Here is a 17,568-nt window from a genome sequence, read left to right as displayed (position 1 = left end):
AAACGTATTTATTGCAGGCATACAACTGGAATTGGATCTTTTCTATGCTACTGCATATGCTACTCCTTGACTGCTAATTGCAAGGGTTACAAAAAGGAATAAAACAAAAAAGCCATCACGGGCATAGATGGGTAGACGCAATTCAAGAGCTCACAAATTATAGACAGTCAGGGGCAGAGACTCAGACACACAGCTGAGTCTAGCACAAGCAGAACCTAAAGCTTAACCAGTGTTGACAAGCAGAAAGCATCTCTATTTATTATGTGATAAAGGCAAAGTACAAAGATGGAAGAACCACTTCAGGTCTCCAGTTCCCCAAGGAAATCTTTGTTTCACCCCGCAGACCCCATGTGAAACAGGAGAACCAGACAAAAATCACTTATCCTCAGAAATGTATGCTTCATAATCCTGGAGGACAATGTGTACCTTCACAAAGCTTTACAAGCCAGAAGGTCAGATGGAGAACTTGGAGCAGTGTAATAAGTTCAAGTAGCAACACCAAGGCTTTTAATAAATCTCACTTGCATTTCATTTTTCACTCTCAATAAACCTTTGCTTCAATGGAAGTGAAAAGTCTAAGTACACATGGATTTTTAGCTGTATTTATTTTTGTTTTTTTTGTTTTCAACATGCCGTTGTGAAGTCCAGACATAGAGCTTTGGCTTTTATCACCATCTCTTTTGAGGTGGTTCATTAAGGGCCTTATTTATATTATGAATGTGTCTTAAAGTTTAAGGTTTAGGTTTCACTAAAGCAAAAAAAATCTATAGAGTGTGAATACTGAATATTTAATTGTTAAAACTGGCAACAAAATAACACTTTTGCAGGTTAGCTTTAAAATAAAGAGAGTTTGATTTGAAATCACTCAGTCAAAAACAAACCAGGAAAATTAAATGAGATTATGTGTTATTATTTGGCAATGCTTCTTTTTACAGGTGTAGAACTGATTTGATTTAGTGTCTAGTGTCCAGTTAAATAATGCAGTGGCTTTGTTTATAACCTACAGAGAATCCAATAAGACTTGAACATCAGAAGCATATCTCCATGAAGTGCTTACCATTTTATAGGCCTATGAAATATGGAAGCAATATTAATAGTGCTGGTCCCTGGCTGGTAAAAATTGATTATGGACATTCTGAAAAAACACCCACTGCAATGAACAAACATTTATGGGTTTCAGCACCACTTTTCCAGTGGACAGCTCCTCAAATAGTCTCAATTGCTTAAGTGGATGGTTGTAAAACTGTGGCTCTAGAAAAACTTCTGTTGCTTTTCTTTTTGTTGCTTTTGCTTTTTCTAGGTCTTTGAAGTGGGATCACATGCAAATATTGTTGTTAAATTATTCCCTTTAAGCCAATTTTGATCTAATTTAGGTTGTTAAGAACTGTGTTGGAAAAAAAACCCCTGCAGACTACTCCAAAATCAGGATTAACCATTGTTGGTATAAAGTATACAAGTGCATGTTGTCAGTGGACTATGGTGCATTTCTGATGCAGAGGCATGTTGCTGTAAATGGACTGGTTTTTTAATGAATATCCTTTGAAATACCTGACACTTTGACTATTTTTAAAATTAGAAGTGCCGCATTATCCTAGATAAAACACTGCTTTGGAAAAAAACCAACATGCTAAGTGTACTGAATAAACAAGAAAAAACTGGGGCACCTGCCCCTTTCTAAGTAGGTTAGAAAGTAGTTTTACTGTAGCATTGTCTGCACATCAGATATCCATTGATTATATGAGACATTATAAAGCAAGCTTATCTTGTGGATTATATTTGAAGGGAAGGGGTCTTATTTATCTATTTCCCTCTGTTTAAATAAGTAAATCCCCAGACTAAGTAAACTGTCTGTGGGGAATAGTTAAGGGATGGTCAGATGGACTTTGGCAGAGCTAGCCAGTATATTTTGTCTTTGTGATGTATTGCTTGTAACACAGGGGTTTTTAAGCTAAAATTTTGACAGTGAAATTGTCAACCCAAACAAATAATCTATTCCACGTCTAATGCTAATGAAAAAGATCTGTATAAAGAATGGTACATTACATTAGCTATACTACATTTATAAAATATCTAGAACAGGAGAATTAATCTGTTATTAGAGTTAACATTTTCCTGCAATTTAGTTTCTTTCTCCCTGCATATAATTTATGTCAATTAAACTTATAGATACTGCAAATGCCAACATTTAACTATGTTGTATGACTTGAGCAAGATAAAAGTATAGATACTTTTCAAACTATAAAAGATATTTGTGACCTTGCAATCTTCAATTTCAAATATAATAATATAGTATCTGAATGCTAATTACTTACTACATTTAATGTTAATGTTAATGCAAATAGTGCCTCTGTTTGGTCATTTGGGCAATTAGTAGTAATTAAGTTTAATATGATTGATTATGGGGGTTGAAGCAAGAATCAGCCCTACCCATTACATATATACATATACACACTAACACAGTACATCAATCCACTGATTCACAATATATTAACATTTTATTTCATTTTCTGCAGTTTCACAGGTTTAAAGTGTCTTTAAACTTTGAAGTGGTAATACAGTATATTCATTTTCAAGGTGTCAACTTGTGTTTGTGTAGCTAAGATGTATTCTTGTGGCTGATATCGCCCAGAATGGTTTGACAAGAGGAATTAAATCAAACATTGACACAATGCAGGCATTTAGTAGACAGAGAACAACATCAAGACATTCAGTGTATAAATTCTATGTGATATTTTGAAAGTTAATGCTCTGGAGCAATAAGGGAAACAATTTAAATAATTGTGTGTGTGGGGATATTTAACAATATTTTGGCATGAAACTGCTTGCTCTTTAATCAGTTTTGGAAATTTTATGTAGATATTGTGCCTTACAAAACTATTCACTTCTTGCCAATGATGTCCCATTTAGATTGTTTTTTGCTGATGGTCAGCAATTATCAAGGTATTTCTACAGATTTTCAGATTCAAGTCAGAATGCTGAATGGGCCACTCAGCAACATTAATTTTCTTCTTTTTAAGTCAATCCAGTATACAGTAGCTTTGGCTTTGGTCTCTGGGTCATTTTCCTGCTTAAAGATGAATTTTCTTTGTTGTTTTAGGCATGTGTAGACTGAAGCAAGGTTTCTTCCATTTTCCCTTCAGTTTTGAAAAGCTTTCTACAACATTCCCAGCCTCATAACATAAAGCTGCCACCTCCTTGACTGTAGGAATGGAGTTGACAGGGTGATTAACTATTTGGGGTTTGCATTACAGCTAATGCTATTTATTTAGTCCAAAAAAGTCTAATTTTGCTTCATCTAACCACAAAACGTTTGGCCATGTAATTGAATATTATTTAAATACTTTGTTTGAAATGTCATGCTAAATATGGGATGCTTGTTTGTCAGTAATGCCTTCCTTGCCACCCTGCTATACAAATCAGCTTTGACTCATACTGTAGATATTTTCTCTCATCTCAACCATTGAACTCTGTACCACATTTAGTTATAGTACTGTTGGTCTCACAGTGACATGTCTAACCATCGTTCTCCTTGCCTGCCTACTCTGTTGCAGAGACATGTGGTATGATACAACTTCCACTCTTTATTAATTGACTTCACTGCTCAATTTGAAATCCAGTGTGATTTTTGTAATTCCCTTACAGTATCGGATACAGTATACAGCATTTATTCTGAAATCATGTGAACCACTACTACTGCATACAGATTCCATTCTATGACAATTGTGTGACTTAAAGTAATTTTGTGCAACTACACTAATTTACTGTAAGTGATCAGTATATATTTAGTGTACAGTAATCTCTTACTAAACTTAAATTTACCTTATGCAGTTTTGAGTATCCACGCAAATTTTTTTGTATACCATTTTACCTTGTGCAATCCCCATATTTTGAGTATCATCAAGTTCATGAACCATCTGTTTGCTGCAATGCGTGCTGGCGTGTGCATTTGTTTTTACAAGAAGAGGAAAGAGAACAACCACATGATCCAATCTTGCTCTTTCTCAGTCTACTGTACCTTCTTTGTGAGTAGATGTGAAGAGTCCAGTATTGCAAAATGATCTAGATCCATGATGAGCTTAGAAGAAAAAAAAAGTGCTTCATAATTTGCTGTTGGTTGGTTGATTGGTGTTGGTGGTTAATAAAATGTATTTAAATTAAAGAGTGAGGAAACTATCAGAGCGAATGTTGTAGAATTATGTAAGAAACACATTAAAAAACTAATGTATCTATACTGATGATATCTATTTTACTTTATTACAGTTGAAAATAAATGTTTGAAGGATTTTAATAGGGTAAATCATGACTTCAGTTCCCCTAACTCAGTAACCCTCATGATTGGGAAGGGATTACTCTATGTATACAATATTTCAACAATAAAGGAATTGAGTTTGAGCATTGAAGTTTTGATTTAAAATGTTTGTTATAATACCATATGTGTCCATTTTGTAAGTCACCAAAATAGATCATTGCTGGAAAGGGGTGAATACGTTTGCATTGTACAAGAGATTTCATTTCAGCATAATGCAGCTTTTGTGTAAATAATGTTGTTTCAAAAGACCTTGTAACGGAAATAAATATTCTTAGTGCTGATAAAAAGTTAAATGGTGGTACAGGGTAGTAGACATAAGAATCCTAACATAATCCCAGAGAAATCATTCTTTTTTTCAAAATATTGTTAACTTCAATCATGCTGTAATTCAAAGTGATTCTTATCAGCCAGTGCATTAAATGGCTAGAGAATATCAGGAGTGAAATGTTAAGTCTGCAACCATCAAACCTTTGTGAAAGTCAGTGATCTTCAATTGCTTAGCTGCCTAATTAGTGCATGACTGAGGAACATTTTAAGTAAAAAGTATGGAATTCATGCTTTCCTTGGTACTGTACACACACACACACAAAAGTTATCTTCTCTTAATAAGTTTTGCTAAATATTTTTTCTTAGCAACTCTATGAAATGTAAGACTCCGAGTTGACTTTTCACTCTATTTTTAATCATTTCCATTCTACAATAGTAAAGCATTACTTTATTTCAAGGTCCAGAAATATCATGAAGAATTTTAGGTGTTTCTCTTAACTAAAACTAAAATGGCACAGAAGGCAGCTGAGGCAGCTATAGGATTAAAACACATTGTGTTTTCTGTGCTTCCTGTGCTTTTTGGATGTCTTTTATATGTGAGTCATTTGTATCATATACAGTTAATTTAATTTGTCTCTGTATTCTTTTAACTTTTCAACTTTTGGACCCAAGAGAATATCTGAAAATGTAGACTGGCATACTTTTATGTGCCAACAGCAGCACATTTTTCTTTCCTGTTGTGATTGTAAATTGAATTTCTTTCATAATGTGCATTCAGCGCTAATCCATCCATCTGTTTTCCAATCACTTCATCCAACGTTGGGATTGCGGGTTGCCTATCCCAGCAAGCAACATGTACAGTACAAGGCGGGAGACAACTTGGATGGGAAACTAGTCCATCGCAGGGTACACACACACTCACACCAGGGTTAATTTTTGCAAAAGCCCATTAACCCACCTGTACTGTAAATCTTTGGACTTTGGAGGAAACTAGAGCACCTGGCAAAAACCAATGTGAACACAGAGAGTACACACAAACTCAACACAGGTCTGGAAATAAACCCAGGGCCTCAAAGCCACAAGGCAGCAATGCTAACCACTCATCGGAAATGAATTAAAGACTAAAAAATGTGATTCTTTACCATTTTGTGTGTGTGCTGTTTTCTTAGATTTTTTCATATAGGTAATAATGAAGCTCGTAATGGCATATGGTGTTTTATCAAATACATTACATAATCAAAGTCACTCTCGAATCACTAAGACAATGTGCTGTTTACTTGTATTGTGATTCAAACTTTTGATTGCTTACTGTTACTGTTGCTTACTGTGTTTGAGCCTCACTGCTTGCAGTATCATAAATATGGAGGCAGAAAATCTACAGAAGGAGATTGGAATACACATTAAGTGAACTAACTTCCACTGCTCAGGCTACATGCTTTCACAGCAGTGTTTGTCTTATTAAATATCGATTGGGGAACTAATTAAAATCCAACCCACAGAGAAGAAACATTTCATTTACAAATGTATCCCAGGGGATGGAAATGAAGAAAACCAGGGCATATGTAGATCTACATTGTATCGAGTGGATTGGCATAATTACAGTATATGAAGAATCTTACTCAAATAAAACATATTGGAGTTGTACATCTACAGTTGCTTTCCTAGATCTTTATTATCCCCAAAATAGGTAAATTTTGTGAATATTTAGTTTTAACTCTCATTACTTAAGAAAAAAAGAACATTGCATAATGACATTTCCAGCCATTTTAAACATTTATGAATTTGTGTGTAACTCAATGGAAACATATGACATGCACACAGGCATGTTCAGTCTAAATGGTGAATTACATTACATTGTACTGTAGTTGTACAGCTTTTTTTTTACACTTTTATGTTTGTGATAAACTGTACTGTATATATTGATTCCAATATATCCAATATAAATTTACCATGATTATTCACTTTTTAAAGAGGTTAGGACTTTAATAATAGTTTTCTTTTATTTTACTATAATATTTTTTAATTACTATCAAATTAAACATATTTGATATTATTTTTTTACATTTTAACCAAATGACTCACATTTTACATATTGGTGCATTAGCTTAATTTTGAATAACTGAAAAGTGTGTACCCAAGCCTGAAAAGCTGGAAAAGGTGCCCAGACCTTACATTCTTTTTGCATTACTGCCATCTTCTGGGCTTTTAATGATTTTTTGAATAACTCTACATCGTATGCTACATTCTTAGCATAGTTTTCAATTTCATTCCTATGGAACTTCTCTCGTCTGTTTTTTGCTTCAGATAAGTTTTTAAGTACAGGAAAATTGATGAAAGTTTCTGTTTATGGCACATTTATTTTTTCCTTTATTTCCAAAAAATGTTGAATGTGACATAATTGGTGTAAGAGAGTTTCAGAGCTGCAGTCATTCAGAGATGTTAGCTGAACTGTGACTAACTAAACATAAGGTGAAGGAGAAAACACTAACTCATTGTGGGAGTATTTGATACATTATCATTCCTACCAACGTTTGCTCATCATAAAGTGGTTGCCTATTAATTTGATATTAAGATCTTTAAGTCAGAAATATGAGGGAGCAAATTTTTATTAGCTGAGAATAGACTGCATAATGTCCTATATTCTGAATTTATTTACAACAATAATACTTTAACAAGGGTATTTTTAATACCAATGACTCAGAACAGAACAAAGTCTAAATGAGCAAGCAGATTAATTCCAGTACATGCATCAATGATCACTGGTAATTAGGGGCCAACTGGAATAAATCTAGCAAACACATTGGTCCTCTAGGACCAGAATTGAGAACCAGTGCTATATTGCATTAATACATTTCCAATTATACAAATAATAAGAAGGAATTTGTGTTGGTCATTATGCCATTTTAATAAATAATCTCACACAGAAAATTACTTGTCTAGAAAAAGTACTTTCCTAAAACTTTTTTTTTAAATCTACTTTTTTAAAAGTTAGATTTTACACTTTTAATATAAAATCCATTCCACTTAAAGGTATGATTACCTTTTGTTTTTTGATCTGTAATTTATCCTTAATTACACTTTAATTAATTTCACGACATCATAACATTTTTATATGTCAGTTTGGCTGCTTAATTTATATAAATGTTGAATATACATCATCAGAGTAATGTAAATTGTGGTTTGCTGCATTGCATTATTTTTTCTTAGTGGGATAAGCTTACTACTGTTCTAGATTTGGGTAGTGTCAAGATGTCTCTGTGACTGCTCCTTTTCATTCTGTTACTGCTGTCAGATTGGGAGGATTACCTGAGACACAGGGAACACCAGGTGTGGGGTCAGAGATCTTACCAATGGATTAAATATCCTTCTCTTTGAAAGATAAAGGAGATGTTTTAACACAACTTCACTCATGCACAAATCCATGGTCCTCACTTCAAAAAAGGAAAAGTTTATCTCAGCAATTTAAAACTAAGAACAAAGTGTTTTTTAAACCATCAGTTGCTTGTAGATGAGACTGGCAGAGCACACATGAATGCCTTTCTGGTAGGCTATTATGAAGGAAGAGTAGAGGAGGTTTAGAGTGCTTAATATTTGGAATGTTCCCCTTCAGGAAAGAAGTATATGCATTGATGACTATATAATAGTGGAAGAATGGGTGTATGTGCAAGATGAAAATATTTTCAGACACTTTTGAAGACCACTGAATCTCTTAATACACCATTTTCAGAAGCATACGTACTGTACATTGTCCACAGGATGGCAGCAGAGTTTAAAAAATACTCAAACATGATCTTACTTTCATAGCTTACTTACTATCATAGCTACAATAGGCTATGTTAATTTTCTTCTACTTTAGACATGAATATCACTAATGTTTTTATCTACATCCACATTATACAATGTTCTGGTTTTATGTTCATGTTTTCCTAGTCTTTTGGTACATGTTCATAGCACAAAACAAAATTCTGATGATCAGGGTCACAAAGCAGCTGGTCTTAATAAAATGCACTTTTCATTGAAAAGGCATGTCAGGACCACATTTGAAATAAAATGCATGGTTCATGATGCAAAACTGAAACAATGCATAGCCTATAAATGGGTTGAGAGACCTCTAAAGAAAATTAGGTTTCATCTTAAGTAGCAATGGTGGACCAGTATGTGACATTTTTACTTCTGGACCATCATTTCCAAACCAATGTTACCACATGATAACCATGAACACTTTACTGTAGGTACCATCCTTCAAATTTGATATTGAGCTGATATCCTAATGTCTTCGTCATTAATAATTCCAAGGTTCATAACCACAATGTGTTAGCTAAATTTCACTTTGGGTTTGCACAATCCACCCTACATACTGTAACTTCTGCCTTATTTCAATTGGTGAAGAAACATATTACTTCTCCTTTATTCTGTCCGTAGTGCATAGTGGGGCTGCCAGCACATAATGGCTACCATGTGTCACCCACATCAGTGCTTTACTTCTGTACTGGACATACACTATACTGTACATTAAAGGATTATTATTAATGTCCTTCCCTGCTTGAATGGAATGTATACATTTTGTCTCAGTTGACAGGAATTCTGTTGTCAAAAGCTACTAATGTATACAACAATTTTCTGTTTGTGCATCGTTGTAGTCTAAGAATCTTGTTTCAGAACTCCCAAGTGTGCACAACGCCTCAAAACAAAGAGAGTGTAAATACTTTTGACCACTAATATGTTACTGTTTTTTTTTACCGGTCATCCGATCTCTAAGCCGTACGTGAAATGTTGGATATGGAAGGGAAATGGCTCATTAACTTTGCAGTAGATAGGAGAGTCTGTCTCTTGGCAATTCATCTGGGAAATCCCAAATCCTGCAAAAGCCAGAAGTTTCTAATTAACGTCATGGAATTATTCTTTGTTCATCTGTTTAGCTTCAACTACAATGTAAGTAAAATGTGATGCTGTGTATCCAGATTAAACATAATTACAATATCTGAAACATTCTTTTCATTTCTAAAATATTTTAAAATTATAATTACTACAATCACATTATAGAATAAATGTAAACTTTGTATACTTTTAAGTTCTCCTTAAAGATAAAATAAAAGTAGCTATGATACTAATGTTTAAGCACACATTTTTAGGATGGTACTTCTCAAAAACATTAATGTTAGAAATGCCTCAAAGTCAATGCCATGTAACAGTATGCAAAACTGATACAAGATAGAACACATCTGAGGAAAGTTATTTAAAAAATCACAAGTTCTATCAAGGAAGAATAGCAGGTTTTTTTATTTATGAACATAAATTTATGAACATAAATGTTACATTTTTTCATTTTAACAATGTAGCTCAAATTTACTGCTGCAATATGTAAGATTCTAGAACTGTTCAGTGATAGCTGGGTGTTCTATTACATTTTTTAATTTTTTACTACCATACACTACATCCCTTGCTTCAAATTAAAACAGATTTGGAGTTGAAATGAGTCATTCAGAAGAATTCAGGCCTGGCTGGCAATTGCTATATCTAAGTAAATTGAACAGAGGACTTGTCCAGTTAGGCCCAGCTCACACAGTTTAATCTTGGACCACCCAAGTCAGAACATTTAAAAGCCACTGACCCATTCTAGCTGCGGTTAGTGAAGTTGCAGGAATGCAGACACTTGGAGATTTTATATATGGTTATAAACTGAAGCACTCTTGGACTCAAAAGTGTAGTTCTTCAGAGGGAAAAACATGACTCAATATGGGTAGAGCTTGTCCATTATTGAATCCACATAACATGTACAGACGTGTGGCTTCTCTCAGTTTTTTGTTTGCTAGTATGCAATAGTGAAGGCAGTTACAGTTAGCCTGGACTCTGACTTAAGCCAAAGGAAATATTAAACTCATTTTTACTGATTGTGCTCTCTTTGCAGTCAGTATTAGTCCGTCCCAGAGGGATGTAAGTCCATTATAAATGGCCTCAGTAAGGAAATGCCTGCATTCTCCCCCTTACCACATTCCGTAAATCCTGACTCAGATATGAAACAGCTCTCTTTGGCTATAATCCTTTCAGACACAAGGTACAAACCAGCCTGCCCCCCTTCCATATACATGTATGTTTATGTAAAAACCCTTGATTTCCTAACAAGGTAAGGTCTGATTAAGTCAATAGAGCTATTTTTTTTAGCACCCAATATGGCGTTTTCCTCGCCTGCTTAGTTGTGTTTTGTTAAAGAGCTTGGACCTTATGTTTGTGCTGTTAAAATCAAGGCTTACATTTCAATGGTCTTATTTTTGGAGACGAGGGAGGAGCGAAGACCCTGATTTGTGGTTTGGAGACCATCTTGTTATCAAAGTCATATATGCTTTTGTCTAAAAAAAACAGGGTTTGTTGTAAGGTGTTGTCTATATTTCTTTATAATTTATTGTACGTTATGTATTCTGTCTTGACCATTATTAATGTTTCTAACACATGACTGGGATTTTTTGGATCCTAAATGAGGCTTTTTCAAAATGTAGCTCTTGTTACAGTTCTAAAGAATACACTGGTTAAACAGTGAAAGTACACTCCTAAATACTGAAATTACAAAGGTAAAACATTTTAAGAATTGGTATATTAGAAGTGAAAAGTGTAAATGCCGTCTTTGTTGAAATTTCAGTACTCTCTTTCAGTTTTTCTATTGCATTTTATGAAATATCTCATTATTGTAAGCTTTAAAGAGATTTCATCATTTGGAGCCCCTTTCTTTACTGTTTTCACCCTTGGGATGTGGAATTATAGTTCTTTTTTATTGTAAAACAGATCAACCCCCCTTATCCTGATTGTCTGCTGAGGCACTGTTATCTAAAGTCTGTTTATCCCTTTGTTTACAGTTTACACTCAAATGAACACCATTACACAACACCAGTGTGATGTTAAAAAAAATACACAGAAAACAGACAGAAAAAACAGATGTTTTTTTAATGAGAATCACTAAATCTGTAATACAGTAATACAGTGATCACTGTAGTATTTAATAACAATGATTACAGTAGTATTTACATCCTGTGGATGTGATAACAGTGGTCTTATTTTCATCCTGATATGATTGGCAAAGATACTTCTTTTTTCATAAGAGACATTCCTCATTGTGGAAGGATAATCTCTTCTGCTGTTACAGCACTCAGTATTTGCGTTTGTACCATCTTTGCTGCCCATTGACATTTATACTAATTACTAAAGCAGTGCACTGCGCAACACACTGAACATGCTGAAAGTTTTGTAAAATATGAGCAAAATAAATTGAGATTTATATTCAGATTTTGGAGGCGTTCAAACCTGAATTTACCTATACTGTATATAAATATAATGTTTCTAGTTGATTTGCATTGAGTTTTGGTTGATCTGATCTCAAAAGACCATGCAGATATCTGTGGCTCCCTTCTACTTACATCTGATTGAGGGAAAACAAACCCCAGTTCCCTTCAACTTGGCAAGCCGCAGAGCATTGGCTCAGTTCAGAAGCCGAATTTTCCAGGAGTACAACACTACCCAGAACTCCAACTCCAATCTCCTTTTCAACTGGGTTCACGCTCTTTTTACACAACTCTCCATCTTTGAAACTTTCACTCTTCACCCGGACTCTTTGGTGATCAGCTCACTCATTCACCTTAAGGCCTTTTGTTTTACTGCACATACTGGCCTTCTCTTAGCAGTCAGCCTTGTCTATTCTTGCACCAATCCATAGTCCACACCAATTGCAACTCTTCCCTAGCTGAACCAGACATCAGTCCTACAGCTGTTTCCAAAATGTAGCTCCCAACCTGTAACACCATTCTGACATTTCCATACACCATTGGAATAGATTTGCTCACTGGAATTGTCATGATGTCATTCTTCTCTATGGGCCAATCCTGATGACATCAGCCCCCTACAGAGCATTCATGCCCCCTTCAACAGTGCCAGCCTGACCCACTCTTTCCCTGTCTTCTTTTTCTGTCCATTGGTTTTCATGTTTACAGTAAGTGTTCTACCCACTGCAACTTCATCCCCAGCACTTTGTGTTTTTGTCTTTTTATCATACCTACCTCTTTCTGATAAGGATCCAGGGTGCCCATGGCATGTGTCTTCATTGGGTTTGAGTTCCATATTAACAGCGTGATCTTTTGTGTATCTTAGTTGTGGCTCATGTGTCAACAAAACCCCACCTTGACCCTGCTCCAGCTGCCCTGGTCCCTTGGTTTTGGAAAATATCTCCCAGTTTCGCTTGAAAATTCTTAATTGGCATTTTGCAAGCAATATTGCTGTTTTTTTGTGAGTTTCTTCCTGTGGTGAATGTCTAAGTGATCCAGCACCACAGCTCCCCATTCAGGAATTATATTCCAGTCATCCTTTCGTCACCTTCACTCAAACAATATTCTTCAGAGCATCGTCCACCAAACTCTCCATTAACTGGATGGTTTGGAAAATGTAACTAGTGCTTCCATAGGTATTTTTTGGTAATCTAATTCTAAATCTAATTGAAAATGTACTTTTTAACTGAATTATTAAGTGTTTAACAGATGTGCTGAAACGGAGCTTTAAATAAAAATTTGGGAGGAGGTAAAATTCAGATCCCTGGCTAATCGCTCATGAATGCAGGGGAGGGGTTCTGACAGCTTCATCTTCATGAATGGGTTGTTATTATGTGAACAAGGCAACCCTGATTCGGAAAATGATCCTCCAGAAATTCTGCAGTGTGGAACCCGAAAAAATTTCAAATATACTGTACTAGGAAAACTGAGAAATGATTGCTTTCTTGTCTTTCAGACTGCATCCCAAGCCATATCTAAGAACAGAAAGCTGTTATTGTTATTGTTGCATGACAGAATTTACATTTTAGTTGCTAGAATCCCTGATAAATCAGAGATTGTTACATTTAATGTTACGTAAATCAGTGAGCTGTCATTAATGATCTGTCTCGTTTGCAAACAATCGTACCAGCACTAGTCTAGAGTGGATCTAAGTGCTTTGTGTAAAAATCACTGGATGTTTTTTTTTCCCATTCTGTTTCTATAAATGATTTTAAGAACATGCACATTGCAATATAAGCACAAGTTTTTCAAAGTTACGGGGTGGCTGCTTTTCTAAGTAATGCATTACTCTTTCTCCGCTCATTACCATTAATAGTGTTATGAAATGGTGCTGCTATTAAGAACATGTTCCTTGGCATTTAGCTCCTGCTAATGACATTGTTTAATAGTGTCTGCAACATGGATACAGAGCAGCGAAATGCATTTTGTTTTTCTTGGCAGAACATATCCTTACTCACACATTTTGTGTGTTCATGACTTTGCTACAAGCGTCGTGCTGACAGACTGTTCATGCTGTCAAAACCAGAAATCAAATTAAGTACAGATACTGACGTATGTTTTTTGTCAGGCTGTTTTTCCATACTGCAAATCTGTCCATTTCTGAATTCCCCTGATAGGTTTGCACATCGGTAGAAGACACTTTTTCAGATAAAATATTACGTCACATAAAGTATGTATGATATACATTATGATTTAATTATCATAAAGTAGGTTGCTTAATAACATATCAGCTGAATCAGAATCAAATTACAGTCAGATAAGCAGCCTAATGAGTGTGGGACAAGACATAATTTATTAAATTTGCAATGCTATCTCCACATACAAACTCATACTGTACAAAGTAAAAACATATTTAACAATAATACTGTATGATAATACTGGGGGTGCTTGAGCACACACTTTGTCTGAAACCATAGTCCAGAGTACTTTTAGTACAGTGATTTAGTTAAATCAGACAGATATTCACAGCTAATTCTCCCCAGATTGTACAGTGGGAGCATATCCAATTTAGTTGAAGACTCACAACCAATAAGAATAAATTAAAAAAGAACATGGAAAAACAACAATCAGTCTGAATATGGTGCCACAGTCAACGCAGAAGCTTTACCACAATCCCATAGATCAGAAGCACTTTTAACTTTGTCTCAGGGCAAGCATAGCTTTCAGGAGGTTTTGATACTATGGAAATATCATGTGAACTAAAAAAGTATGCGTACGTTTGGCAAATAAAAATTCCATGCTGTTCCTCCTGTCATGGGAAATGTACTCCAGCAATGAAGCTGGAAGGTTCTTGCATTTAAGTAATTTAATGAACAAAAAAAAGATTTAAAAAATCTTCCCTGAAATTATAATATGCAATTAAAACCCTTAAAATCCTTTGCAGAGGTTTTATTTTGTTAATAAGCAAATCTTTATTCACACACACTGCGTACAATATACTGTCTGCTACACGGGTATTTTTTAAGATTATTTTCAAAAAGAGTTACCTTTGTCTGAGAGCAACATCAACAGAGTCACTTATTGTACATGTAAAAGACAGAATAAGATGTTTTTTGTTATTTAAAATTTAAAATGGATTATAATTTTAAATAATTGTGAGACCATATAAATTCTAGGTTGCTTCTGTCCAAAGTCAGCATACTTTATGAATTTTCACTGATTGTGACTTCACTCAACAATTTAGTACCCAAAAACAGATTCCACCTCCCCCCTTCCATTTTTAAATGATTCAACCTGATGAAATCAAGATAAAGAAACTACAGTATAAGATTAATATATAGAAGTTTGGCTTGAGAAGTCGGGCTGTTTGATTTTAAACCTTTTTTTTTAAAAAAGAAACTACAATTCCTTTAAAGGTTCTCTGTTTCTGGTGTTCCTTCCCACGTACCATAGACACAGCACTGTGAGTTGTAAGCGACTGTTCAAGAACAATATGGCCAGTATTTTCCTGGGGTCTGAAACCCTGATCTTGTGAATGTACCTGTGTGGGTTGGACTTGGAGTCAGGCCAGTGTAATGGAGGCTGAGGAAGGTTGAGATCAGATAGCCTACTGAGACTTATCTTTGTGCAGCAGACATCTCACAGAGCACTGGCTGTCCCTCTCCTACAGTCATTTGAGCAGTGAAGCAGCTACAACAATGTGGGTATAATTGGGTCTCTAGGGTTGTTTTGCATTTTATGACTCCAAAGGGAAATTACAGGAACTTGGACATAGTACATTTAAAGCATGGGAAAAAAACGTTAATGTAATTTGAATGAACAAAGCAAATTGTGTAAATTAAACTAGGTGGTGGCCTTGAGATACAGTATTTAGTTATAAAGCAAAATTGTTGATTATTGTAAATATCATATACCATAAAAGCAGTTAAAACTGGAATTAGTCTTTTGGAATACGATGACACTAGAACTTCACAAAAATGGCTGTTGGTGGATATGGATATTGATCATTCTCTGTCTGAAAAAAAAAAAACTTAGAATTGAAAATACAGTAGCTACAACAAAGGTTTGAACATATTGTTTCTACAGATGAAAACGCAAATAACATGTTTCTTTTTTCTTCCCCCAGTGTGCCGGTTATCATGCCACAAGAAATGTGAGGTGAAGGTAAGACCAAGAAATATCTCCATTATTTATTTCTGAGAGATTGTGGTTAGACACCTGTTTTACCTTACAGTCTTAACAGTCCTGATCTGATGACTTTGAGATTTACCTAGTGGTATGATTATTTGTTTCTGCTTCTTGTTGTTGGTGCAAATTATGGAAAGGTCATGTGCTAGGGATTCTTTTCTCAGCATTTCTGGATCTCGAATGTTTTAGGCTAATGAGAGCTGAACCCTTGAGGGCTGTACTCAATAAAGTAAGCAAAACATTATTTAAGTCAAGAAGCCTCAAGTTAGAAAAATCCCTGTCAAAAGAAATGCAACGCTGGACTAATCCAATATTTTAAACATACAGGTTAGATAAAGTCATAGGACATAATGCAGAATTAGTACACGGTTTCGGTTTTAAATTTTGCACTCTATCAAAATCCAAAAATAGCAGGAACTTTCTCAGCATTAAGATAATCCTGGAAGTACTGATACTTTACATACTGTAGACATCATCAGACTATATCCTGTGGGATGTTCTCTAAATCTTCCTGTTTAGTGCAGTAAGTTAACAACAGTTTTTTTTCCTCTTGATGGCACTATTGAGTTGGTCCCACAGATGTTCATTGGACTCAGTCCATGAAATGAGTTGGCCAGGGCACAACGTACTAGGGCACAACAAAATTATTTTGTTGAAATAATCCAATGTCATCCAAGTCCTATTGGCTCTTGCATTTCCTATTGGAAAATCAACACTCCCAGATAGGTCTGCAAAATGGAAGATTCAAGGTCTTTGAAAATGAAGAGGTTAAAAGATTAATCTTTAAAATTATGTTTGCCCTCATTCTTCACTTTGTGTAAAGAAGATTCAGTCTTAAATTGTTTTACTTTCATTCACCATTTGATTGGCTTCAACAATACAACAGTAACGATAATGTTCACCATCCCTTCTCTAGACATGTTGTCTTCTATCAGGCCTGTCAAGTGCAAAATAATATTCATCAGTAAATAAAACTTCACCTTTCTCTCTACAACCACCTTAGAGCTTCTGGGGCCCAAAGAAGATGGCAATTTCACCTCTCAGCTTTTGACTTTAATGCTTAACAGCTTTTAAGCATGTTTATGTATTATGTACACCATTTTTATTTAGATGATCAGCTGAAGTAATTTTGTTCTTGCATGATTTCTGCTTTGTGGAAATTCTCAGTATTTTCTAATCCCCAACATACAAATCTAGAACTCAAAAAACCTATGGGTATTTGAAATAAAAACAAACTAAGCATATACTCATTGATTGCAATTTTTTGTTTGTGTTATACATCAGTCTTTGTAATTCAGAGTTAATGTGTAATAAATACTCAGCACTTTTCAGGAAGATGTGTTTTTCAATTTGTAGTTTGGACATCTGGCTCCTAAAGGTCAGCCTAGGTCTTTACCAATTAAGCCAATTGGGATGCACATCAGAAAGGATTTTTGATCAATCAATTAATATAACTAATAGGGGGATTTTTGGCTGAATGGTCGTTCAATATCTTTGGTGCTCTAGGACTTGGAAACTCAATTTCGTATATTTATGCAATAATTGGTAATTAAACGA

General features: G+C 34.9%; 1 protein-coding gene across 9 annotated transcripts in view; it reads left to right on the top strand.

The window, feature by feature from the left end:
- The window catches only part of tns1b (tensin 1b), a 264,722-nt gene that overhangs the window by 100,151 nt on the left and 147,003 nt on the right, over positions 1-17,568 (top strand). For all 9 annotated transcript variants that reach the window (XM_088604952.1, XM_088604951.1, XM_088604948.1 and 6 more), the window contains exon 3: positions 15,950-15,987. In XM_088604952.1, coding sequence (XP_088461078.1) covers positions 15,950-15,987 — 38 coding nt within the window. The remainder of the gene's footprint in view (positions 1-15,949; positions 15,988-17,568) is intronic.

Source organism: Lepisosteus platostomus, chromosome 14, assembly GCF_059453375.1.
Source record: "Lepisosteus platostomus isolate fLepPlt1 chromosome 14, fLepPlt1.hap1, whole genome shotgun sequence".
NCBI classification, from domain to species: domain Eukaryota; kingdom Metazoa; phylum Chordata; class Actinopteri; order Semionotiformes; family Lepisosteidae; genus Lepisosteus; species Lepisosteus platostomus.
Note: the sequence above shows the minus strand (reverse complement) of the source record. Positions and strands in the feature narration are given on the sequence as shown.